The sequence below is a fragment of the Acipenser ruthenus genome, chromosome 14 (assembly GCF_902713425.1).
Source record: "Acipenser ruthenus chromosome 14, fAciRut3.2 maternal haplotype, whole genome shotgun sequence".
Taxonomy (NCBI): Eukaryota; Metazoa; Chordata; class Actinopteri; order Acipenseriformes; family Acipenseridae; genus Acipenser; species Acipenser ruthenus.
Window position 1 is genome coordinate 35,071,898 of NC_081202.1, and position 26,338 is coordinate 35,098,235.

A 26,338-nucleotide genomic window follows, 5' to 3' on the forward strand; every position below is an offset into this window, starting at 1 on the left:
AGTTGCTGTCACATTTTCTGGATAAAAAACCCACTGTTGAGGGATCATTGGTCAGGCTGTGAATCTGAAGGAAAATGAAGACCAAAGAGCATTCTACAGAAGTTAGTGATAAAGTAATACAAATGCATAGATTAGGGAAAGGGTACAAAATAATATCCAAGTGTTTGGATATCCCAGTGAGCACAGTTGGATCAATAATCAGGAAGTAGAAGCTGCATCACACCACCCAGGCACTGCCAAGAAAAGGCCGTCCCTCAAAACTCAGCGCTCAGACAAGAAGGAGACTTGTGAGAGAAGCCACAGAGAGGCCAACAATCACTTTGAAGGAACTACAGAGTTCAGTGGCTGGGAGTGGAGTAATGGTGCACCAGTCAACCATATCAAGAGCTCTGCATAACACTGGCCTGTATGGGAGGGTGGCAAGAAAGAAGCCGTTACTCAAAAAGTACCATCTGAAAGCACGTCTGGAGTTTGCCAGAAAGCATGAGTGTGACCCAGCTGCGATGTGGCAGCAGGACTGGGCATCTAGTTAAAATTGAAGGAAGGGGGCTCCCGAGTGGCGCATCCAGTAAAGGCGCTCCACGTGAGTGCAGAATGCGCTCTATAGTCTGCAAGTCGCGAGTTAGAATCCAGGCTATTCCTTTGCCGATCGAGGACGGGAGCTTCCAAGGGGCGGCGCACAATTATTATTATTATTATTATTTATTTATTTATTTATTTAGCAGACGCCTTTATCCAAGGCGACTTACAGAGACTAGGGTGTGTGAACTATGCATCAGCTGCAGAGTCACTTACAACTACGTCTCACCCGAAAGACGGAGCACAAGGAGGTTAAGTGACTTGCTCAGGGTCACAATTGGCCGAGCGTCGCCCGGGGGGAGGGAGGGTTAGGTCGGTCAGGGTGTCCTCGGCTCACCGCGCACCAGTGACCCCTGTAGTCTGGCCGGGCACCTGCGGGCTTGCCTGCAAGCTGCCCGAGAGCTGCATTGTCCTCCGACGCTGTAGCTCTTGGGTGGCTGCATGGTGAAAAAAAGCGGTCGGCTTGACGACACACGCTTCGGAGGACAGCGTGTGTTCCTCTTCGCCCTCCCGAGTCAGCGCAGGGGTGGTAGCGGTGAGCCGACCGTAATAAAATAATTGGCCATTCCAAAATTGGGAGAAAATAATAAAAAATAATTGGCAATGACTAAATTTATAAAAAAAATAAATAAATAAATAAATAAAATTGAAGGAAGAATGGATGGAGCAAAATACTGGGAAATACTGCAAGAGAACCTGCTTCAGTCTGCTAAAAAACTGAAGCTTGGGAGGAAAATCACCTTTTAGCAGGACAATGATCCCAAGCACAAGGCCAAAGCAACATTGGAGTGGCTCAAGAACAAAAAGGTGAATGTCCTACAGTGGCCCAGTCAAAGTCCTGATCTCAATCCCATTGAGAATCTGTGGCACTATTTGAAAATTGCAGTCCACAAGCATCGTCCAACCAACCTGAACAACCTGGAGCAAATCTGCCAAGAAGAATGTGCCAAAATCACTCCAACACTGTGTGCAAAGCTGGTACATACTTATCCCAAAAGACTTAAAGCTGTTATTGCAGCGAAAGGTGGCTCTACCAAATATTAATGTGTGGGGGTTGAATACTTATGCAAGCAAGATATTTCAGTTTTTTATTTTTCTTAAAAATATTTCCCAACATAAAACCAATGTCACCTTACAATAATTGATTGAGTTTCAGTGTTTTAAAATAAAATATCAAACAGAATGAAATTTCAAGGTACCATTTGTAACTCAGTAATATGAGAGAATTGGTCAGGGGTCTGAATACTTTTGCAAGGCACTGTATATATATATGGTATATACATATGCATATACACATACAATGTCATATACAAACATTACTTACACTTGTATACTTACTGTGTATGCATACATCTAAATATACAGATATATCTACACAGACAGGGAGAAAGCGAGAATACGTGGAATAGAAATGTAACCATTACCGTATGGGTATTTACCTCTTAAAGACCCGAAACCTGAATAAGATATATCAAAGCTGCTCGTCATGCCTGTGATGCAGTCCTGACCCACCCCCGAGGGCACAAACCTCAACGTCATGTTTCCTTCAAGCCCGCTGCAATCATGGACGCAGCGACCTTGAAGGTAAATTGTTACATTTCTATTTCAGGGAACCAGGGTTAGGATAATAACCCAACATTCCCTTTCAAGTACGAAATGTAACCATTACTGAATGGGTGAGTGTACCAAAGCCGTCGCAAGGCAATATTGCAGAATGACCGGACTGCTACAAGGCTGTGCCTTGTGCGTTACCATTCGGAACCCCGGTATCAAGTGGCTACGGCTAAAAAATTGAGGGAGAACTCACCTCTATGTTATGTTATAAGGGTTGACCCTGAAGCCACCCTCAACACTCTAGTTCCAAAGCCAGGGTTTTGGGGATCCATGACATTTAGTCGATACAATCTTGTAAAGGTATGGGGAGTAGCCCAAACCGCTGCATTGTAAATGTCATCGACAGATGCACCCTGGAACAAAGCCCATGAAGTTGCCATGCCCCTGGTGGAGTGGGCAGTGAGCCTTTCTGGAGGGGGCAAGTTGGCCAGCTCATAGGCAATCCCGGCCATTTGGACAGCCTCTGCTTAGACACGGCTTAACAATGGGAATTCGCCCCATAGCAGACAAAAAATAGTTCAGACTGCCTGGGACAGGTGGTTGATTCCTGGGAGGCAAAGAGATTTATCTCTGCTCTCCCGAACCTCTCCCAAATGAGGCTCACCACCTCCTGGTGAAGCCTCCACTCTGAGGCGCTGGGGCTCTCCTTGAGAGGAGGAGGTCCGCCGCCCAGTTTATCACCCTGCCTGTAGTGAGAGGAGGTTTTCGTGTGCCCAGAGCAAAAGCTTGCAGGCCACACAATGCAGACTGGGCGGTGAGACACTGTCAACAGGCGGTCGCGGTTCAACGCAGCTGAAAAACCCTGCTGTTGCGCAGGGGACCCAATGGAAGGGTCTGGGAAGCTGTTGCCATCAAGCCCAGAAGTTTCTGGAATGTTACTACCATGAGCGCTCTGTTGAGCTGAAAGAGCTCTAAACAGGCGGCTAGAGTGGACAGCATTAACCTTGAGTCCAAGTGCACTCCTAGATAGGAGGCTGTCTGAGAAGGCGTAAGCTGGCTCGTCGCACGATTTACTGTAAGGCCCAACCGTTGAAGGTGGCTGGTGACAAGTTCTGTGTGGGCCTCTTCCTGTGCTGGAGACTGGGCACAAATGAGCCAGTCGTCCAGATAATTGAGCACTCTGATGCCTTTGTCTCTCGAAGAAGCCAGGTCAGCTTTCATGCACTTCGAGAAGGCATGGTGAGCTAGGGAGAGGCTTGAGGATAACCTCAGAGACCCGGCACTGCTTGTTGGGGCAAGTAGTGTCCTTGGACAGGAGTGCTAAATTAGGCGCCTGGACCAAAGCGACAATAGAAGCCTCCACCGGCAGAAATTGGGCCAGGCCCAGCTTTTCAGCATCATGTACCCTATATAAGTCGTCCATCGACCGGGAAACAGCAGGAGCTGTTGCCGGGTAATCCCAGTAAAACTGGATTTCAAAAAGAAAATCTGGGTGCACTGTGGGGGACACAGGAGAGATGGTAGGCACATCATCGACAATGGACTGCCTTGTTTTGCCTTCTGTAGACCAGGGCACTTGCAAAATTGCAGTGGCCCTTTTTATCAACGACAGAAGCTCTGCTGACAAAAGAGAGCTTAACTGCAGGGGATGCGCTGCCAGACTCCACATCTTCAGACGGGAATATCAGCTCTTGTTCGCCCTCCTCCTCAGAGGCGGCGATGGACAGTATGTCCTCCTGTCGCCAATCTAAGCTCGGGGGCCCCAAGGGGACAGGCGGCGCTGAACGTTCCCACAGTAATTCTACGAGAAAAGTTCATTGGTGTGAAACAGCTGCCCAGAGCTTTTCCATCTGCTCCGAGACAACACTTCATCTTCCTTGGGGAGAAGGAAAAGCAGAGGAAGATGAGGAAGACTGCTTCCTGCGTGGGCTACTTTCCCGGGTGCGTTGTCTGGTCTGTCTTGGAACAGAGCGATGGGGTGAGGACGCAGCCACCTCTCTAACAGAGGGTGATGGGGAAAGAGCGCTGTGCAGGAGTAAGGGACGCAGAGTGCTCTGTAGAGCTGCGGGAGAGACGTTTCTCCAGCGTGCGCTTAGATAAATGTGCACAAAACTCACAAAAACTGCGGTTCACCAGTGCCTCCTTGGGTGCTCTGGGCCTAGCCAGGAAGAGCATCTGCCGTGCTTGTCCTCAAACAGGCGGACTGACCTTGCATGTGTTGCCAGGGTAAAACCCAGAAATGATGCAGCAATGCAGAGTACAGTATACAGGTGCTACCTCAATCTGCTTATAGATAGCAACCAGGCAGGTCAAGACTCAAATAAGACCGGTTTGGTACTGGACTGGGGGTATTTAGGAACGGGTAGAAACCGGGTCGGTTCGATGACTTTAGCACCGGGTTGGTACGATACAACACCAGATCAAAACCTGGACAGTACTGGGTTGGTTCGGTGACTTTAGCACCGGGTCTGTGCGGTACGGTACCGGGTCGGTACAGTACCGGGATGTTATGGATACGGCACAGAGTCGGAACAGGTCGTGACTTATCACCTGGTTGGTACGGTACTGGGTTGGGAACAGAGCGGGTCGGTGACCTCAATACCGTACGGTACGGGTCCACCAGTTCGCAGTTACTGCGGGTAGCAATGTACAGGGATGCCCACCTGTAAAAGCCACCGGCAAAACCACTCAGTCAGTACTCACACGAGACTGAGGGAATCCTGCTTGTTAGAATGAACTAACAGCCTTCGTAATGGTGATGCTAATGCTGTCACCAAAACGGCATCAAGATACTGTGGGAGAGATTGCAAGCAACCACAACTGAAGCAAGTATCTTGGTCCAGCACAGTGCTGCTATTAGCCCAGCAGCTGCTCTCAATACACATGTGCTGCAGCACCACGTTTCAGACAAGCCTGCTCTTAGTCTATGTAAAAACAGAAAAAACACAATGATAAAAACACTAACAAAATATTAAATGCAACAGTTGCATAAATGATATAAAACGTCTTGTAATTTTAGCCAAAGCCAAAATGAGAAATAAATAACTCCAGCCGGAGCCATTGCAGCCTGGTGGGAGAGCACAAAGTCAGCCGACTTATGTTGCCTGATCTCTAGGAAGGAGCGACCCAAGCCGCTGGCTTCACATGGGGCACAAGGTCGCAGGGGGACATAACAAACAGCAGGCTGTAGTGCACAAATATGCGTAATTAGTAAAACTAATACAGCGATTATTTTTACTATGGACATAGAATTTGTGTAAAAACAAAATAAATGCTAAATATATAGCAAAAAAAAGTAAGTAGTACTTATCTGAACCAGCTCTCCTGTCACGTCAGTTCTTGAAAGGAAAAATAGCATTGAGGGAGTGGGCGCGCCATGACTGCGTCACAGGCTCGATGACCAGCTTTGATATATCTTATACAGGTTTCAGGTCTTTAAGAGGTAAATACCCATACGGTAATGGTTACATTTCGTACTTGAAAGGGAACTGCAAGTTTATATATTATAATATTATTTGTAAGGTAAAGAGCAGGGAAGTTATCTACAGTAAGGAGGTTGTTTTGCTGCATTTAACACATTTTCAAATGAACGCCCAACAAGGACTAGGCATCAAAACCCTTCAAACAGCTGGAAAGGGTTAAAAACATGACCACAAGGAGTGATAGAGGTTTGGGAGAAAACCCTGAAGGTGCATGTAAGTACCAAAGGAAGGACCTGTGCCATGGCTGGCTCAGAGTAACTAAGGTCTTGCTGGATGGCTTGGTGGCACGATGTGGTTCGAGCCCAGGAGCCTTCCAGGACATGGAGGTGGGATCCGGGACCTCCGGAGGAGCACAACGTGTCGGCCGTGGAAAAAACAAAGAAGGCTGGCTTAGCGGGGTGCGGGGGGAGAGTGTTTCCATGGCTCACGTTGAAATAGCCGTGAGGGATGGGCTGGGCAGCCGAGATGTTGCTGGGGTAGCCAGGTGGGGGGGCGGCGGCGTGGGGAGGAGGGGACTGAAACTCCCCGGTGTCGGAGGAGTTGAACTGAGAGGAGGAGTCGCTAAGCTCTGGGCTGCGGTCCTTGTGGAGCAGCAGGTTTCCAGGAGGCAGTGGCAGCTCGGGGCTGATGTAGTTGTACTGTTCTTCTGTGACGGGCTGGAGCCAGCGGCACACCCCGTGGCCTTGAGAGCAAGCGGAGGATGACTGGTCCTCCAAGTTCAGGTCCATGGAGCCCCGGCGGCTTCGGTAAATCCTCTGTGGGGACGAAGAAAAACCTGCCCCGCCGTCTCCCGGCAAGGCATGAACATGGAACTCAAAAACAGAGCCAACACTACTAGTGCTGTCAACAGCCGTAGCCATCACTGGTGGTGCAGAGAGAGGGAAGGACATCTGCTGATACCACGGGCTGCCGTCCATGGAGGCAGCTTGGGAATGTCCAAAAGATGTGCTCATCGGAGGCAGCTGAGCCGCGGTGTTCTGCGCGTGAGTCGGGATATAGGCCTGTCCCGTCTGAGAGGGGTCGTATACGAGGCTGGATGCAGCATGCACTTGCTGCTGAAGGCTGAGTTGGGTGAACGGATGGCCGGTCACAGGGAAGCCTGCATAGGCCAAGGCCTCATATTGGTCTTCAACTGGCTGCACTCCCCTCGCTAGCATAGCCGCGTGAGTCAATCGCCAAAGATTCTCGTCTTGATGAGCCATTTCTGGTCTGGCGTCTTTGTAGCCATACACATGGTCCGGCAATTGGCTTTGCATGCATAAGGGTTCGTTGGCGGATCTGTGTGGCCCCGCCCCTGGCATGGCAAGCACAGAAGATGAGTCATCAGGCCCAGCCAATGGGTCAGCACCGAACGGGTGGAGGGTGTGGCCAAAGTTCCTGTAGGCTGGCTGAAACTGGCGGGTGTGGGCTTCCAAGATGGAGGTGCTCTTGCGGCGCTGGCAACTGGGCATTTTGGGAGTGGAGGTTGGTGGAGGAGAGAAGGAGATGGGCCTCTCCGGGATGGTTGGGAAAAATATCTGGGTGTCCTGGAGGGCAGGGACTCCCCCGTACGGATGCGTCATAGACTGTGGCTGTATTAACATGAACAAGAATGATCATCTTTAAAAAGAACACACATCAGTTTCCATCATCATCATTAACAACAACAACAACAACAACAACAACAACAACAACATTACTGGAGTATGGGAACACATTGTAGAATAAACGTCTTTCAGGACAAAACTAAACAGAACATTAAACGACTGCAGTTTCATTAAATACAGCTGCGGCACTAGCCCCTATGAATAAAGACTGACTGAAGGCTGCTGCATACAAATTCTTCATTTTAAGCGCTCGGTTTACATTTTTGGCTGCATAATATAAACCCCTGAATGGATAAGCTTTACGTTGTTGGTTGCTTTATACAATGCGTAACCTAAGCTAAAATATTTTAATATCATCTCTTACATTTCCATATATGAAAACTTTGGTATTTCGTTATTTCACCTAAAAATAGGTGAAAACTGTTTTGGGGCACTTCAAATCTCTGAGCTGTACCAGGGAACATTTTATTACATTTTCTTTTCTGTAGGGATACTTCGTGTTTACAGCACAGCTCCCGTTCTATAAAATTGCTTAAGTATTCTCAATAGGATCAAATCAAGTCCTTTGTACCTCTTATGCTCCATTCACATGTCTTAAAGTGTTCAATTTAAAAAGACCACCTTAAGTGTTTGAGTTCTGTCTACAACTGAGGATAACAACTTTAATGTGTTCCAATACTGTATAAGAGCTTGAAAACAACGTCAGATGCGATAATGAGAATTCCAAGAGAAAACGAAACCCTTTAAAACGGACATTACACTGATGCAGCAAAGTAGCAGCAGCCCAACCGGATTTAAAAGAGGAAGGCATTGTGCCAGGAACAGGCTGTATTTAATGCTGACTCAGGCCTCCAAATCAGCTATTCAAGGGGACAGTAAACTAGTAAAAACATTCTGCCATTGCCTGCAGTTATTATCAATACTGTCATTGCTTGGATCTAATAAATTGTATTAAGAAAAAAATAACAATGGCTACAATGGTTAAAATCATTAAAACCATTAGAATGTTTTGATTTAGGAGTGCAGCCTGTAACAGTAGTAATCTAATCGTATTACATAGTGTGTGGTAAGATAAAAAAAAAACGCGTTAAATGGGTCATCTGGAACATTGTTTTTCCTTAAGGGAACAACATGAGATGCCAATGTGTATTATTAAAAATGTACTCACACCACAGGATTATATTACCATCAACTGTGCACTGCCAAATATAATTAAAAAAACAACAACATTGAGGGCTACTTCAGGCGAGTGTGTGATGTAGGCTAATAAATCAATTCTTCCTAGCAATCTTCATCAGACACTTCCATTTGCCTCTATATAAAACAGAGAAATAATGAACAGTAAATAAGATTAACCCTTTATGACCTGTGGTGGTCCTGTCAATTTGGTGGCTTTAACTTGCCAAGTTTAATTGCCTTTCACTGAATGGGATTTTAAATTGCAGCAGTGCAGGGTAAATAATCATACGGTACTGTATAGAAATCTACATTTCAAGTCAGTTCAAACATTCTTCTCAGAATTAGGAAGACTGCTTAATATTTAATAATAATAATTATTATCTAAGAGTCAAAGGGCCTTTTTTTGATAGTTGACAAAATGCCCTTTATGTGAATTACACACAGAGACCGCCGTGTGCCTCAAAAAAACCTTTAAATACATTTTCAACTCACAGCACAAGCTTTGTACTGCCAGCACCCAACTAAACCCTGTAGCAAAAAATACTGCTTAACTTTACTGTCCCCTTGAAATAGCTCTTTCCGAGACTATGGTCATGTGACCTGCACCGTGACGCACTAACATACAGGGCTGGCAAAGAGGGCTGGCAGGCTAGCACGCCGCCTCTGCTGCTGCCGTGGTGGTGCTGAGTGCATGGGCAGGACGCCTTCCAGCGCTTTGGAAAGCTTTTCCACAAAGGTCTCTTCAGGGGGGGTGGTCCACAGGCGGGGTGAGAGGGGAGAGGAGAGGGCTGGAGGCGGGGTGGAGGGCAGCTTGGGAGGACAAGACAGAAAGGAAGCGCTGGCAGCGGTGGAGGAAAGATGGGGGACGGAAACTGACATGCTACGACCACGCCGAGGCTGAGGGAATTAAAATAAAATACCCATAAATTAATTAAAACAAAAAAAAAAAATGAAAAAAAAAACCCACACAAAATAAATTGAGCTGACCCACAGCAAACTAAAAAACAGCCTCGTATTTGATAACAAGGTGAAATGGATATTACTGGACTGAATGAAGGGAATAGAATTAATAAAAGCATGACGAGATGAAATGAGGACGGTTGACAGCTCTCACTATATTAGCAGGGTTCAAGATTGTGGCCAGTTTTTTTAATCCTAGGACTGAATGTGGCAAGCCAAGAAATGCATGCAAGGTTAATCCGATTCTGTTTACTACCGGCAGATGATCTAATAATTAAAAAGCCTTGAACCCCTTTGACAGATCATGTTAACACACTAATTATTATACTTCGCAAAACTTGTTTATCAGGAGACAACGAAAGGGCTGGAGGAGATGCAATTAAAAAAAATAAATCAATTAAGGGAATCTATCTGCACCAACTACATTTCTTAATGTCTTGCGACATCATTAACAAAATTACTATCACGAGATATCAAATACACCGGCTGTTATGTTATCGAAAGTATACCTCATTCGTAACATGAGGTATTAACAAGGACAGAAAGCTAATAAATCAATAGTTGGCATTGAATGCAGTGCGTCTCAATTTAATGACGAACTCGCCCCATTTTTCCTTGGACATCCCTGTTGCTAGGAATCATGGTAGTGATAGGAGCCACAGCGATTATACACGCCCTTCCAATTGCAGTGTCTCCTATGAATCATGTGATCATGTGACATCCAAAGAATCAGAGGAAGTACTGGAATGGGTCGTTACCAATTTCAAAATGAAGAATTTGAGCATTGCATCGCATTCAAAGTGCAATTTATGAACAGATTAATTAACGTTATCCTTTAGGAAACTAAAATAACACTAAGAGAAAAAACAGCTGGATTAAATTGGCAGCAGTAATATTATGACTAACAGTCGTGACTTAGTGCCCAATAGTTTTAGTAGTAATAATTGTGTTTTCGTTTTTTTAACAATTCTGAAAACAGGACCCGACGGCATAGCCAAAACAAAAATTGGAAATTCATCGAACAAAACAGTTTGACAAACAAAACTAGGATTTAAAACCAGTAACATTTGACCGGATGTCAAAAAGACATAAGCACAGTAGTGCTTCGAGCGGCTATGTTGTTTGTTGGACATTCTTTGTGATCCAGCCAACACTATAAAAAAAACAAAAAAAAAAAAAGCATAACTTCTGCAGTCCTATTTTTACCATCTTGGTTGACACGCATAACATTTTTCAAATAACCAGCTAAAGAAAGGTTAGCTACATGGTGTACTACAAAAACATCTACCAGATTCAGGAGTTCTGAGTTTTCTTTTTTTTTTCTTTTTTACAGACAAGAATTAAGTGTTAGTACGAAAATTCAATTGGTTTTAAATACTAAAAATAGTAAAAGCAGAAGAAAAGCGTTTTTCCAGCACATGAATCTCGTAACGTTTTTACTGCTGGGCAGATCAAAAACCCAAGTATTAAACCAAGGAAAACAGAACAGAAATAACAATTTAAAAAAAACAGGAATATTTTGGGTATGGTTCTTGATTCTCAGACCGTGCAACACAAACTTTTCAACAGCTAGCCATCAATCCCTATTTTCCACGAGACACAGACTGGATATATTATTTCCCCAGACAATGTTACCCCCCACCTTGTATTAATGAGTGTGGCTGATTAGAGACATTTATATATATATATATATATATATATATATATATATATATATATATATATATATATATATATATATATATATATATATATATATATATAATTTCGTCTGATCTTAACCCTTTACTGCCCTGGGTATGTTCACATATCTATTTAATGGCTATCTTCTCAATGTCAAATATATTGGACACTGGTCAGCAATGGGTTAATAAACCCGAGGCAAAACAGTAAGAAAGAAGTAGATGATCCAGGTCCGATAAATGTAAAAGTGAACTTGATCGGGGACAATGCAGCTTTAAATAGTAGCTCGATTGTGTCAGACGCATTGCGCATGCTCTTAAAATCCTCGGGGACGTGCGAATGAATTATTCTGCTTCACAGCAATCGGAAATAAAAGTGGAAAGCTCCCTCTCTGCAAGCAGACTGTAATGTGCCGTTTGGTTCTGATCTGGGGCAGATGTGGTTTACATTCCAGAGAATATACAGAGCCGAGCCTGCTGGAAACACATGTGGCAGAAACACATGCTGAGGGGGGCGATCGTTGTTTATGCAAAACTATCCCCACGAAATCCAAATCATGAGCATTTACATTCCAGGCTTCCCAAGGGGAATAAATCAGGCCAGCTACCCATAATAAAAATACATTTAACAGGGTTTTGGATAACCTCACTTTTTTTAATGCAGTACTTCTGTGTAAGTATTATGGAGCAGCAGCAGCCTTTTATGACGGTCTCTGTGTTCTATATTTGAATCTGGCTCAGGTTACTTTGGTGGTCTCAATAAGCCCCCAGTGTCTGTGTCAGTAATGTCTCTGAATGGGAGACACACAGCAATGAACAGCAGTGTTCAGGTTAGTTAGTTGCAGAGATTTTATATGGGGACTGCAGGACTATGCAAGTGTATCAGTAAGTGAATGCTTGTCATTGAACCATATGATAAGTAGAGCACTCTCCTGATATGCACATAAATAACTGGGATGATATGCGTAAGGAAGCATACTTAACATATTCATAACTGATCAGCTGGGAATAATGGATTGATGGGCTGCATCAGTTTGAACCTAGGTACATCAAAACAGTTTACAAACTTCATGGCATCAGTTCTGAATGATGGAAACAACGTAGAGAATGATAGAAATAAAGAAATAAAAATGACAGACAGGGTTACACAGCCTACAGAAACTTGAAACAGGGAACAAATGGACTAGGGTGCAGTAGCGTGGCTGGCGAACAAATGAAGAAACTTAAAGAAACAAAGTGTTTTTTTTCACATGCATCATTCTAGAATGATATTAAATTCCAAGTGAGCATGACTCAGGCTTGTCATGTTTCATCGGAAAAATACCATTAGCAATCAAAGCAACATCTCTCAAACCTCGCAAGCATTAATGAATAACAAAATGAACACATTCCCACAAAAAGGTTGCCACAACTTAAGGAGTATGTAGCATTTAAGTATCACAGTGTCATGCAGGTGCAAATCAATTTCAAACATTTGGATTTACCTAAAGAGTAGTTTCAAATGTCATTTGAATTGCCTTTTTACACCCCCTTAATATTTCATGGTGTTGTATGTACTATTTTGATGGTCTGGAGAATCCTAGGTACCAGGGCTGAACTGCCTCTCTCATTCCTTCCAAATTATGTGACCTTTCAACTCTCACTGTCGATATAGAATAATCTGAACTGTCACATGATTTGAACAGAATAAAAAAGGCTGTTCAGTTCCAGGAAATTAGGACTCTCCAGACAGAATTAAAGAGAAGAAAAAAAAAAAAAACACCTCAGTATTGGAGCAACATAACCCAGAACCACTCAGCATGATTGCAGACAAACAGAAATATTAAAAAGCAATAAAAACGACATGTGAAGCTACCTACTCGAAGTAGTTTAGGATCTTCTAAAATGACCAGGCCATTCATTCAAAAACAGGGTGCTCCAGGGGTCTGAGGGAAGGCATTCCTGGCTGTTGGCTGTTTTTTAAAAGGGCTTAGTCTTGGACCCTTGGAGCTTGCATACATCAGGCTAAACCAATTTACCCACTGACCAGCAAACAGGCACTGATTGTTGTTGGATCCAACAAAATCCTACTTTTTCAGAAAACTGATGAATGTAAAACTTAATTGGATTAACCTGTCAACTATTTAGGAACTCTCAACATTCTCTAAAGGATGTCTTCAAGCTGACTGATGGTAAACTCAGGATCACCAGATTTCTGTGATTATGAATTAATTGGCTCTAGAAAGAAGTGAACTAATGTTTGACGTGATTGAAAAGAAGCTAAAGTTCAGTACATATGTTGTGTCAGTCTATTCAAAACACCAATAAAAGGGAGTGTATATTTCAAAGAGAAATCTGTCACAATACAGTGACCTTACTGAACAGAATCCAGTCCAATGTTAATTGGCGTGGTGAAGATATGCTGTGGTATTTTCATGAGGGAAGCCTAAGTAAATGGATCACTTTTGCCCTTGGTTAAACAAGTATGTCTCGCCATTACTTATATTACAAAGTTTACCATGACCTACATCCATAGTATACGGCATATAGACCATGATGTGGGACAACAGAATAATTAAAGCCAAAGTAAAACTTAGAAGAAACTAAACCAAGTTTAGTTCCGGTTAAACTGAGGAAGTCAACAGCTGAAACTCGAGACTTTTTACAAGCTTACATTTTTTGTTTGGAAGTTACAGATTCTAAAAGCTACTACCAGTGTCTCTCCTAAAAGCTGTTGTCCCCAGGATTGTTAAACTCTTGTACTAAGATAATGAAATACACCAGCAGTGCTGCTGACCCACATCACTGCACTCACCACAGCTGGCTGCTGGTACTGCTGCTGCTGCTGTCCTCCAGGGGCCTGGCCCGAGGACACGGGCTGCTCTGGGGGAGAACTGTAAGAGACAGTCTGCTGGCTGCCCAGGTGAGCTTCGGAGAACACAGAGGAGCCCTGGCCACTGTCAACCGTGCCATCCGCTGAGGAAACATAAGGAAGAAAAAATAAAAATTTAAAAAATGTTTTTTTAAATAATAAAATATTCCTGTTTCAAGTCTGAAGGTGATCTTTCATAGTCTTTTTTCATAGTTACTCCATGTTTTTATTGACTGTTTCCCCTTTTGATAGGTGAGTTGTATGTATGTATGTATGTATGTGAGTTTTAATAAAAATATGCTGTCAGAACTACAAATGGCCATATTGTGGATTTGACCCCAAGTACATTCTAATCATTGCAGTATGTAGCATATAAACTGTTCAAATCAGAAAAATTACATAGAGAAATGTTAACTCGTAATGAGGGGAAGATAATATGAACATCTTTTTGCCAAGTGTCCCGATTTTATTTGCCAAACTTACTAACAAGCAAACCCAACAATTAACCAGATTTAGAGGTTGGTTCACTTATTTATATTTCAGTTACATTTTTGAGTTTTCCAATTTTACCAAGCTAATGGCCTTAAATGGGAGGGTCTATTCACATAATTTAAACGAGTTAAAAAACAAACAAAAAGAAAACTTACTTAGTCTATTTTTAGGAATTGAGTACAGTTTAAAATGAAATGTTTCTGGACTGCTTTCAAAAAATAGTCAAGAACATTTTTTTTTTTTTTTTTTTTTTAAACGATCAGGAATGTATTTTTGTAGTGCACTATAGTGAACAGTGTTTTTCAAGACTTTGGAATTAGTTAATTAGACAACCCGCACTTTGCCAGCCAGCTACATACTATGATCTTCTGTAAGCTGTTTATTTCACAGGTTTCCTTACAAGTACTTGTGTTTGGACAATAACACAAAGCAGTAAGACCTGCATGGATTGGATTGAGCCACACAACACACTGGAGGTCTGACAGTGCACAGTTTGTGGAACACTGGAAAGAAAAACACAATGACATCAATTAACAGTACTGTATGTATGTATGTATGTATGTATGTATGTATGAATGAATGAATGAATGAATGCATGTCTAACTGCCACATGCATAATCTTTTAAGACACACCTGAGCTTGTTACCTATACACACTGTGACTAATCAAGCTTGTAGTAAAATCTGGAATGGGTGAAACTGCTATGCAATAGGAGTCTTATTTCCATCCCTGATATGTAACTGAATAGGCACCACTTCCACTGCTTAAAGATTACAGACAACAGTCCCTTTTTTTAAATGATTAAATCATCCAAATATCATTCATTTAGATCAGCGCATGTGAGTCTCTTTAGTCTATTTCTGTCTGTGAAAGTAAGGGAGATGCCAGCAATGGCACAATTAAAATTCAGAGCCAATTAGGTTTAAGAACAGTCAGGAGACCAGGCGGACTAGTTTAATGCACCAGCCCATGACCTCTGGGGGTCTCAGCATGATAGAGGCTCAGGGACTGGTCTGGTAAGCACTGAGGTCACTTGTAGAACTGTGGGGAAGCTATCAGCACCGTGCCTGACTGTATGTAGCTAGTGCTGTCAGCACCGTGCCTGACTGTATGTAACCAGTGCTGTCAGCACCGTGCCCGACTGTATATAGCCAGTGCTGTCAGCACCGTGCCTGACTGTGTATAGCCAGTGCTGTCTGCACCGTGCCTGTCTGTATGTAGCCAGTGCTGTCTGCACTGTGCCTGACTGTATGTAGCCAGTGCTGTCTGCACTGTGCCTGACTGTATGTAGCCAGTGCTGTCTGCACTGTGCCTGACTGTATGTAGCCAGTGCTGTCAGTACCGTGCCTGTCTGTATGTAGCCAGTGCTGTCTGCACTGTGCCTGACTGTATGTAGCCAGTGCTGTCAGTACCATGCCTGTCTGTATGTAGCCAGTGCCCCTCACCACTAAATACACAAAAACATTAATACATGTACTGGAAAGTCAAAGAAAACCCAGAATTATCGATCATTTAGAACTCTAGTTCATATCAAAAGAAGCCAGTATAATGAAATTTAGCCCAGTGATATTTGTCTGGTGAATGGAACCAGCAATGTGGCTTTCTTATTTGCTGTTTTGTTCATGTCACATGATATTTTGAGACACAGTTGCATCCAATGCACCATGCGGTGATGTGGTCAACTTACTTTCTAAATCATCCTTTACATCACACTCAGTGTACAAGACAATACAGCTGCACTTGTCTGGTACTTCCTGGAATTCCAACTTTCCAGAAGCACATCACAAAATGTAAAAAGATAGTAAAATATATGGGTTCATTTCTAGGTGCTTATTCTTAATGATTGGCTTTGTTTGAGTTTTCTTTGACTAAGAGAAAAAAAAAAAAAAAAAAAAAAATCAAGAGAAAGCCCAGTACAAGGAAGGCTCATACATGCGATGGAGATGCCAGCCTGTTGGTACTGATGCTGCTGGTGCTGGTCTACTTCTGGCTCCTCTGGCTCCACTTGGCTTTGGGGGCCTGTGGTGGTGGCGGTGGGGGGAGCCGGGACTTTGAACTGGGTCTGTTGGCCAACTACAGCCTGGGAAGAGGGTGTCTGGGCCTGCTGTACTTGTTGCTGTTGTTGTTGCTGCTGCTGTTGTGCTTTCAGCAGTTCTCCTTCCTGCTCTTCCTGTTTCCTCTTCTCCTGCTCCTCGCGCACCAGCTGCCTCTGCTCTCTCTTGCGTTTGATCAGAGACACGCGATCCTTGATCGCTTTGGCCATGGTCTTGTGATCCCCGTCGCACACGTAGCCAGACTCCACCTGCAAGAAAAAAAAATAGTATGTACTTATTCCTAATGGGGATCACTGTGCTTGCACGTTCTACCTTGTTGTCAAATAGAAACAGCCCAATCTTAGGGGTTACAGTGGTAAAACACAATGGCAATGCAACTGAAAGTAATCAGTGTGTAAAGTAGACCAACAGGTATATAATTACTTGAATCTCTCGCGTTGTACGTGACATAAAAACTAAATAAAATCTGTGGATACCAACTGTATTCAAAACATGCGAGACACATACTAAAATGAACATGGCCTAGATGTTGCCAAAAAAGTGTGTTCCATCCTTGAACAGCCACTACAGTTGCTCATTTTATTTTATGAAATGAAACTTTTACTGATAGTGCCACCCACGCAGGAATTCTATAAAATTACTTCTCCCTAGCTCCCAACCTTCTACTTGATATGTTTACATTTCCCTTATTATTTAACCATTCAGTGTATCGCGTTATTATATTTGATCTGCCTTTTCCTTGTTCTGAACTTGCTTTGAGCTAGTCTGAAGAATCATATATGCCTGTCACTGAACAGACTCCCTCATTCCATTAACTGGGAATCTTCAACTCTTTCAGCCCCATCTACTCTTTCTGTCTCAATAAATGCAAAACAAGCAGGGCTGACAGAGTTCAAAGGTTGATTTGAATGGAATGAGGAGGGCTGCTCAGTGTCTGATAATCAAGATTCCCCAGGCAAGCTCATAGCCAGGGAAAGGCAAATTTAAAAGAAAAAAAAAACAATAAAACACCCACAACCACTAAGCGATTGCAACATCATACAATAGTAAGGGAAATGTAAAAAATCCAATCCAATGACATATGCAGCTATTTACTACCATAAAAACCGTTGTATAAGTCGATTTTCTAGCATTTTTGCGTGGCCCTTTAAAGGGGGGAGCGACTAATACACTGGTGCGACATATGCGCCGGTGTCTAAACTACTGTATCAGTGCCACAATGGGATTACTACAGCCACGGTTATGTCTGACACAAACTTTACTGTGAACCCGATTTATTTGTTCAGGATCTACGGCATTCAGGTCACGTTGCTAGGCAGAAACACAAAACTACTGTTCTAATTAAAAGTTTTAATTTCTTATGCTCAAAACCCTTAGTCATTTTGAATGTTAAACGCAAGCTTTCAGACTTTGAATGTTAAACGCAAGCTGTCAGTTTCTATGAATTGTCTTATTCCCACCCTCCCAAGCCGTTGATTTGTCAACATTCAAACAGAACCCGCCCCTGGGATCCGAAGCAAACAGCTATTGGTTAGAAAGCAGAGTAGTAAACTAAGTCTTCTGTTCGTTGTAACTGCAATGCTATAATAATGCAGGTGACTTTGAGACTGGATAAAGTAGGACAGTCAGACAAAAAAAAAGAAAGTGCTACTCAACAGGTTTGAAATTTGAATTTGCAGAAATACATGTTAATCTCAATGCTGAGAAAACAGTACGTGACGGGAGACTGAACAAAGACAAACTTAAAATGCTGATTGGAGGAATGTGTTTATGGCCCGATGTAGAAAACATTTTGTTTGAATGGAGTACTTTGAATGACTTTAATACATACTGTAACTTGTTCTACATGTCAGTGCAACGCAGTGGTACACTTGTAAAGTATGTGTATGGTTATGTTTCTGATTAACAAAACAAAATGAATGTATTTGTACAGCTGGAAATGTAATGCAATTCTACTGCACTGTATGCAACACTAAAATGTTGTGTTTACTAGTTATTAAATGGCACACTGTTTAGTTTTATTTTTATTTATTTTTTTGCTTTTTTATTTGATGAAGCAGCACTGTTTAATACTTTTCTTTTAAATTTGAATTAATACAACACATTTGTAAAAGCCTATGCAGCGAGAACTATTACCTAAGTATGGTTTTGTAAAGAAATGTTCAGTAAAGCAAAGATGATATGTTTTTGAACTTGTTTAGGTACTTGGTAAGCTAAAACAAAATAGTGGTAGGTTAATACAGATGTGATGTGGGATGTTCAACTTGATGTATTACGTTCTGTTAATTGTTACTTTTTAAATTTTGAAAAACAGAATACTTTCTAGCAGTTTAACTAAAACACTGTACAATTATTAATGGAATAAAATGTTGTAAACAAGAGTTATTTTGAAACTAAACCTGTGTGTATCTCTATATTTATCAGTGTCGAGCATGTAAAAAAAGTATTTTAAAACACAAAAAAGTTGTTTTCCTAAAATTGAAGTCTCAAAAAGGAGGGAGCAACTTTTACACCACGTGAGACCTATAAAACGATTTTTACAGTATGTATTTTTTTATGGCAGCTGCTTGTAAGATCTTCAATAATAAAGCCTGTGTAACCTGTACATGAGAGGAGCTCATCCATGTCAGCTCCACGCTACACCTACCATCTCCTGAGCAACATCCTCAGGCACATCTCTATCCAGGTCGAAGGAGAACTCGATGGCTTCATTGTCCTTGTACTTCCCCTTTAGCTTCTTGATGTCCTCTATCCGAAGCCAGAGCTTGATGGCGATCTTCTCCCCATCGTCCTCCTCTGCCAGCTCCACCCGCACACCGGTCTCCTCCTGGAAGAAGGCGTGGTTCAGCAGGTCCTTGATGGCATACCTAACAAGAGGGGGAAGGAAACCCAGACAGCATTCACAACTCATGCTAAATACGCACTCCCCTTTCATATATTCTTCCCTTGGAATACTGGAGGCTGTGTGGTCCAGTGGTTAAAGAATAGGGCTTGTAACCAGGAGGTCCCCAGTTCAAATCCCACCTCAGCCACTGACTCATTGTGTGACCCTGAGCAAGTCACTTAACCTCCTTGTGCTCCGTCTTTCGGGTGAGACGTAGTTGTAAGTGACTCTGCAGCTGATGCAAAGTTCACACACCCTAGTCTCTGTAAGTCGCCTTGGATAAAGGCGTCTGCTAAATAAACAAATAATAATAATAATAATAATAATAATAATAATAATAATAATAATACAAGATATACAGTGCCTAAAGAAAGTTTACACCCCCTTGAACTTTTTTCACATTTTGTTGTGTCAGTGCCTCAGAGTTTTATGCATTTATGAGGATTTTTTTCCACTTATCTACACACCATACTCCACACTATTAAGGGGAAAAAAGTTTTTATTGAGAAAAAAATTATATATTAAAAATACAAAACTGAAAGATCATAATTGGATAAGTCTCCACCCCCCTGAGTTAATACTAGGTGGAAGCACCTTTGGCAGCAATTACAGCTGTGAGTCTGTTGGGATAGGTCTCTACCAACTTTCCACACCTAGATTTGGCAATATTTGACCATTCTTCTTTACAAAACTGTTCAAGCTCTGTCAAGTTCCTCGGGTAGCGTTGACGGACAGCAATCTTCAAGTCATGCCACAAATTTTCGATTGGATTTAGGTCGGGGCTCTGACTGGGCCACTCAAGGACATTTACCTTTTTGTTCCTTAGCCACTCCAGTGTAGCTTTGGCTGTGTGCTTTGGGTCGTTGTCATGGTGAAAGGTGAACTTCCGTCCCAGTTTCAGCTTTCTAGCAGAGGGCAGCAGGTTTTCCTCAAGGACTTCTCTGTACTTTGCTCCATTCATTTTCCCTTCTATCCTGACAAATGCCCCAGTCTCTGCCGATGAGAAACATCCCCATAACATGATGCTGCCACCACCATGCGTCACAGTAGGGATGGTGTTCTTTGGGTGATGTGCTGTGTTGGGTTTGCGCCAAACATAATGCTTTGCATTTAGGCCAAAAAGTTCCATTTTAGTTTCGTCAGACCACAAAACTTTTTGCCACATGGCTACAGAATCTCCTGAGTGTTTTTTTGCATACTTCAAAACGGGATTCAAGGTGGGCTTTCTTGAGTAATGGCTTCCTTCTTGCCACCCTACCATATAGGCCAGATTTGTGGAGTGCTTGGGATATTGTTGTCACATGCACACTTTGACCAGTCTTGGCCATAAAAGCCTGTAGCTCTTGCAAAGTTGCCATTGGCCTCTTGGTAGCCTCTCTGATCAGTCTCCTTCTTGCTTGGTCTTGGTGGTGCCATACACCTTCCACTTCTTAATAATCATCTTGACCGTGCTCCAAGGGATATTCAAGGCCTTTGATATTTTTTTATACTCATCCCCTGATCTGTGCCTTTCAACAACTTTGTCCCGGAGTTCTTTTGAAAGCGCCTTGGTGCCCATAGTTGAGTCTTTGTTTTGAAATGCACTACACAGCAGAGAGAACCTACAGGAACTGCTGAATTTATCCTGAAATCATGTGAAATCACTACAATTTAACACAGGTGGAGGCTACTTAACTTGGTGTGATTTTGAAGACGATTGGTTACACCTGAGCTAATTTAGGATTGATATTACAAGGGGGGAGGACACTTATCCAACCAAGCTATTTCAGTTTTATTTTCTACTAATTTCTAGAATATTTTTTTCACTTGGAAGTTGTGTGGTAGGATGTGTAGATAAATGAAAAAAAAAATGTATGCATTTTAATTCCAGGCTATAACTCAACAAAAGGTGAAAATTTGGAAAGGGGGTGTAGACTTTCTATAGGCACTGTATAGGGCCATATTTTCAAAGTGTTTCCTCCATTATTTAATTAACTCCTAGAAAAAAAAATCATGTTCATTTTCCAAAATTGTACAGTTCTAAAATAAAATAAAACTGGGGTAAACCCTATAGTTCATATTTTTTTTTAATACAATTTTGTAAAAGCATACATTTATCATTTACATACCATCTACATGTTCAGAATAAATCAGGACTGAAATAACAGATGTGTTTTTTTTCAGAAATCCAGATTTAAGGATTTAAAAAAATGCCCAGGGGTGATAGAGAACACACACAGTAAGATAATAAGTAAGTCTGAAATTAATTATTATGAATATGTAGATTAATTATTATAAAAACGCTGATATGAACTGGATATCTAATTATTATTGTGCTATGTACTGTGTATAGCGACTTCAAATTGTATTTCAATGCATTGATTGAAATTATAATCAGAATACAGGCTAACTTCACCATAACTAGGGACCTAGAAAAATGTTTGTTACAGCAGGGTGTTCACTATCATAGGGTTTGGCAATTTGCTGCATAAGAATTATGACTTTAAATTATCATGAATATATAAGTACTTATTAAGATTACTTCACATTGATCAACAGTTAAACAGTAGGCTATGTTTAAAAGAAAGCAGTAAAGAAATATTTACACTTACATGCGGAATACAGTAATTGCATGTCTTTTCTTTTGAAAAAAAAATCCAACATAGATTGCTTCAGCTTTTTCTTGCTTTTTTCAATGCATGCCGTTTCAATCTTGTTAGCCAGTCCAGTCCAGTTCAGATCCTCAGTTCCAGGTAATGACTGTGTGAAGCTAAGTTGCTATTGCCTTTCTGAACTCATCCAGTGAAGGGATAACTGATCCTGTGACTTCCACGTCACCAGACATGTCCTTATCCTCTCCCCGACTCAATGTCACTGATTCAATAATGTCCTCATCGCTCATAGCTGCTCTTGTAGTGGCTTCTTCAAATTAAATTTCCTTTAATTTTGTTTCTAAAAATTCCCAGTGTACCGCATTCCTCTTCAGCATGTTTAACGCACATCACAAAACATGTTTCTGACACCTGGTCCCATGCTCTGTGTGAATTGCATGGCTTGCACAATGTCCACCTGGATTTTTTTTTAACACTGTCCATGCACTCTAGTAGAAACTTCCTGTACCAGGAATTGAATTACTGAATAACCCCGTTGCCCATGGGCTATAGTACACATGTTGCATTAGGGGGGAGAAAGTGCAGGGTAGCTGTTTTCAGGTTGCTGACTTTCGGATGCGGAGGGGAATTGTCTGAAAAGCAGCACCTTACGGCGTTGAGATTACATTTTGTTTGCCGAACAACCTAATCCATTCAGTCCAGATTTCTCAGTTCCTCCAGGCTTTTTTGTTGTGTCTGTACATTACTGGCAGCGTCTTTACATTTAAAACACCTGGGATTTGCTGTTTTACCAATGATAAAAGGGGGCAGACAATCGGTTCCATCCAGGTTTCCTCCTAGTAGAACAGTCATTCTCTGTTAGCTTCAGCTCAGACATGGTCAGCATTGGCCAGTTTTATGAGCTGATAAAAAAAGTCCAGTTTTCTAAATGTTATAAATGTCTCTTGAATTGCAGTTCTAGATAAGAGATGGAAAAACATCTGGTCAACCATGTGCTAGTCACCTCCATGTAAACTCCAGCATTTTAAATCATGCCGCTATTTAAAGCGATTTAGCCATCCATTTGCCTCCGACGCCTTGAGAAGGCAAAATGTTCACATCACCCGACACAAGAATGATTTAGCAGACTTGATTTTTCCTCTGTTGGCTCGCATGGTTGCAACAGTGCTCTTTGCTAAGTAGAGTTCTTTGCAGACTGATCATTAAATTTTGTTTTCAGAGACAAAGACGATCTCTTACTCGCCATCTTCATGCACTTTGCCTGGTTGCAGATGGCTCCTCCCTGGTTGCAGTTTGTGAGAAGAGGGTGGGCAGGCAACGATTGCATACGTCATGCATGATTCGCACTACAATAGGTTATCTTTGAATTAGCCAACCGTGGTCTTTGTTTTCACTGAGAAAAGAGCATTCACACTGGAGAAAGTTCAGTCTGACTGAGATCGTTGTATCCAGGTCGGTCCTGTAATGTGATTGTTCTATAAGGCTAAATTTCCATTGAAGAAATCTGTTCTTGCTGTTGGGATCGTTAAAACGAGGGTTCGTTGTAAGATGGGTTCATTATAGTGAAGTTAGTCTTTATATTATTTAATTACATACTTCATACATAGTATTGTATGGTTTTATAGACATATATTGCATTGAAAACTGATGGCGATGATTTAAAATAACATTCATAAACAATGTCTACCTCAGCGTTTGCTGCCATTGTCTTTCTGGAGCCATTAGGCACAACTTAAAACAAAGCTTTTGTCTGCCCGGATGAGTCATAAAATGATTTGAAACCACTTCTTATAGAGCAAGCACCACCATTAACCCCTGTAATCTTAAAACCACTGCTGTGTCTGAAGTTTTGAAGGAAATGAGTCAATGAATAATTATTATAGCTGGAAAAATGCGAGTGACTAGGCAGTACCACAAATAACACAAGGCTTTCAAATCAGAAGTGAAGTAAGCCTGGATTAGAACTTCCTTGGAGAGTGTGTAGCTTTTCTGGTTCTAATTGCAACTACACAAATATTCACTCAATAAGCCTGTGTTAAGGAGCTGTTCTTCAGGTCTAGTTCACAGACATACTGTATCTAGGCTAGATCAGCACAAGTGTCTTTATATTAGTAAGCGCCACCAGTGTACTGCCAGAAAAAACTAAGTAAAGTTGATCCAAAGTGGCAGATCACTAGGAGGTGCTGGTTCACACTAGCCTGTGTTACATATATCTGTGGTAGGCAACTGGAACGGAAAAACAGCTCCTGAACTCAGATAAACATTAACATCTGTATTTCAGCACTGCAATAAGAACAACTCAGAATGACTGCAAACCTCACTAAAAGAAACTGCTTTCCCTTTGAATCTTATTTTTATTTCACAAATTTACAGACAGCACCATATGACTTGCACGGTCTTTACCTTGGATAGAAACCAAGCAGAAGACAATACGTTATCAGCTGTGACCACACAACCTACCGTTTTGAAGTACTGAGTCAAACGTATTTACATTTGCAGTATCTGTTTGTGGACTTCATATCTATTATACAGAGCTGGGTGTGTGGGAAAACACCAAGGTCCTTACTAAGCGCTACTGTACACAGTCACATCCATGGGCAGGGTGGCTCAGTTCAATGCTGCACCTTTCCACTGGAATCTTATCAAGAAGACACACAACTTGAATTTTTGTTCAAAAAATATTTCTATAATTTTTCAACCCAATTTTAAAACGGCCAATTCCGAGTGTCGCCTCACCAGGGCAGCCGCCATACTGGTCAGCAGGACCGCCTGGACTTGTTAGGTAGTCAGACCAGTAGGGATCGCCCCTCAGCCAGTTTTCCTCCTTAACCCTTTGCGGTCCATTGTCGGACTGGGTCCGACATTGCAATTATTCCTCACAGGTCCTTTGTCGGACTGGGTCCGACATCATTATAGCAATGCAATAAACGGGTGTTTAGTCGTTTTTTCTCCGGAAAAAGCCGAGAAAACCATTCAATTGTCGAGTGGTAGCGACAGGAGCCGAGACAAGTCGGGGGGAAAGAAAAAAAATAAAAAAAAAAGCGTATTTCATGAATAGTCATACATGGTATCAGGTATCAGATAATGGGCGTCCATAGTAAACAAGCTGGCTAAGTGCGTCAGCGCACTGAGACTATCATGGACATTTGCAGAGCTTTTTTCAGATGTTATAGTAATAAAATAATGACTTGGATCGCATTATTGAGGAGTTTGGTGATAAAACGAGTGATCTGGAGATGATCGATCGGTATGTACGACTATTATTATTATTATTATTTATTTCTTACATAGCTGAAAGCTATAGCAAACAAAAGGCTGGGGCGGGGCTGGAGATGCCTAGTGTGTGCTTTGTTGATATGCAGGGCCATTTAAACCCGTTTGACTGTGAAAAAAAATACTTTTAAACAGCGCGTATAAAATTAACTGCGCGTGTGAAAATAAATTAGACCTGGCGTGCCTGACGCGCGATTAATAAATGGACCGCAAAGGGTTAAATAATTGACAGTGCAAAGTCCAATGCAGCGCTCCCTGTGGTCTGGCAAATTGGTGCTTGCATGACTCCAAGCAACACTGTTTTTACTAGGGCCTGTATTCACTGGGTGCCAGATTAGTAGGGGTCGCTGAAATGCAATAATGTGAATTATATCATTTTCCTCCATTACCCTGTGGAAGCACAAAGTTCAATGCTGCTCTTCCTGTGGGCTTATTCTGATTGAGCTCTCCACCGAAATCAGGTGCTGACAATCAGGCGAGGGTCAATGGTGTGAATTCAAAGTGAAACAAGTGTTGCTTTGATTTGGGATGATTGCTGCATTTCTTAGACTGTGAAGAACAGAATTCTGTTTCTTCAGTTGTGTCACTTGTAATGGTAAATAAGCCCAATCACCTGTGGAGAGCTTGATCCAAATAAATAGGTTCATGCAGCACTACAGTGGGCCATACATTCACACCATTCTAGCATGACTCACTATGTACTCAAAGCAACAGTGCTATTACTAGTGCCTGCAGAAGAAGAAGAGATTATAGAGATGCACAGTTCACACACCCTAGTCTCTAAGTCGCATTGGATAAAGGCGTCTGTTAAATAAACAAATAATAATAATAATAATCATCATCACCTCTCGTCTTTGTTTTGGCGAATGCATCCTTCAATGATCTCTTTCACTTCAGGTATCGCTACCTTGTCAAAGCTGCCGGGCTTTACTCCCTATGAGAAAGAAAAAAATAATAATTAAAAAAAGAAGGAGGGAAGAAACAAAATCACCATAGATCAAGGCTTCCAGCCCTCCCATGTGCTTATGGAAAATTCCAGGTCAGGACTATATTTAGAGTCAGAGCTAGAGAGAACAGGAGCTGCCCATACTGCAGAGCAAGGGCATGAACTTGAGATATTACAGGAATACTTTAGGAGTTTTAAAACATTTATGACTGGTAATGAATGTGA

The 26,338-nt window shown here is 42.0% G+C and overlaps 1 protein-coding gene across 11 annotated transcripts in view; it reads right to left on the reverse strand.

Annotated features, from left to right (window-relative positions):
* Positions 1 to 26,338, reverse strand: part of LOC117420145 (serine/threonine-protein kinase WNK1) — a 191,386-nt gene that overhangs the window by 41,211 nt on the left and 123,837 nt on the right. For 9 of the 11 annotated variants that reach the window (XM_034033711.3, XM_034033706.3, XM_034033709.3 and 6 more), the window contains exons 6-10: positions 26,013 to 26,101; positions 19,067 to 19,286; positions 16,298 to 16,667; positions 13,817 to 13,977; positions 5,837 to 7,186 (exon numbers count right to left, since the gene is read on the reverse strand). In XM_034033711.3, the coding sequence (XP_033889602.3) occupies positions 5,837 to 7,186; positions 13,817 to 13,977; positions 16,298 to 16,667; positions 19,067 to 19,286; positions 26,013 to 26,101 (2,190 nt within the window). The remainder of the gene's footprint in view (positions 1 to 5,836; positions 7,187 to 13,816; positions 13,978 to 16,297; positions 16,668 to 19,066; positions 19,287 to 26,012; positions 26,102 to 26,338) is intronic. The other 2 variants (XM_034033712.3, XM_034033713.3) reach the window with 1 other exon arrangement.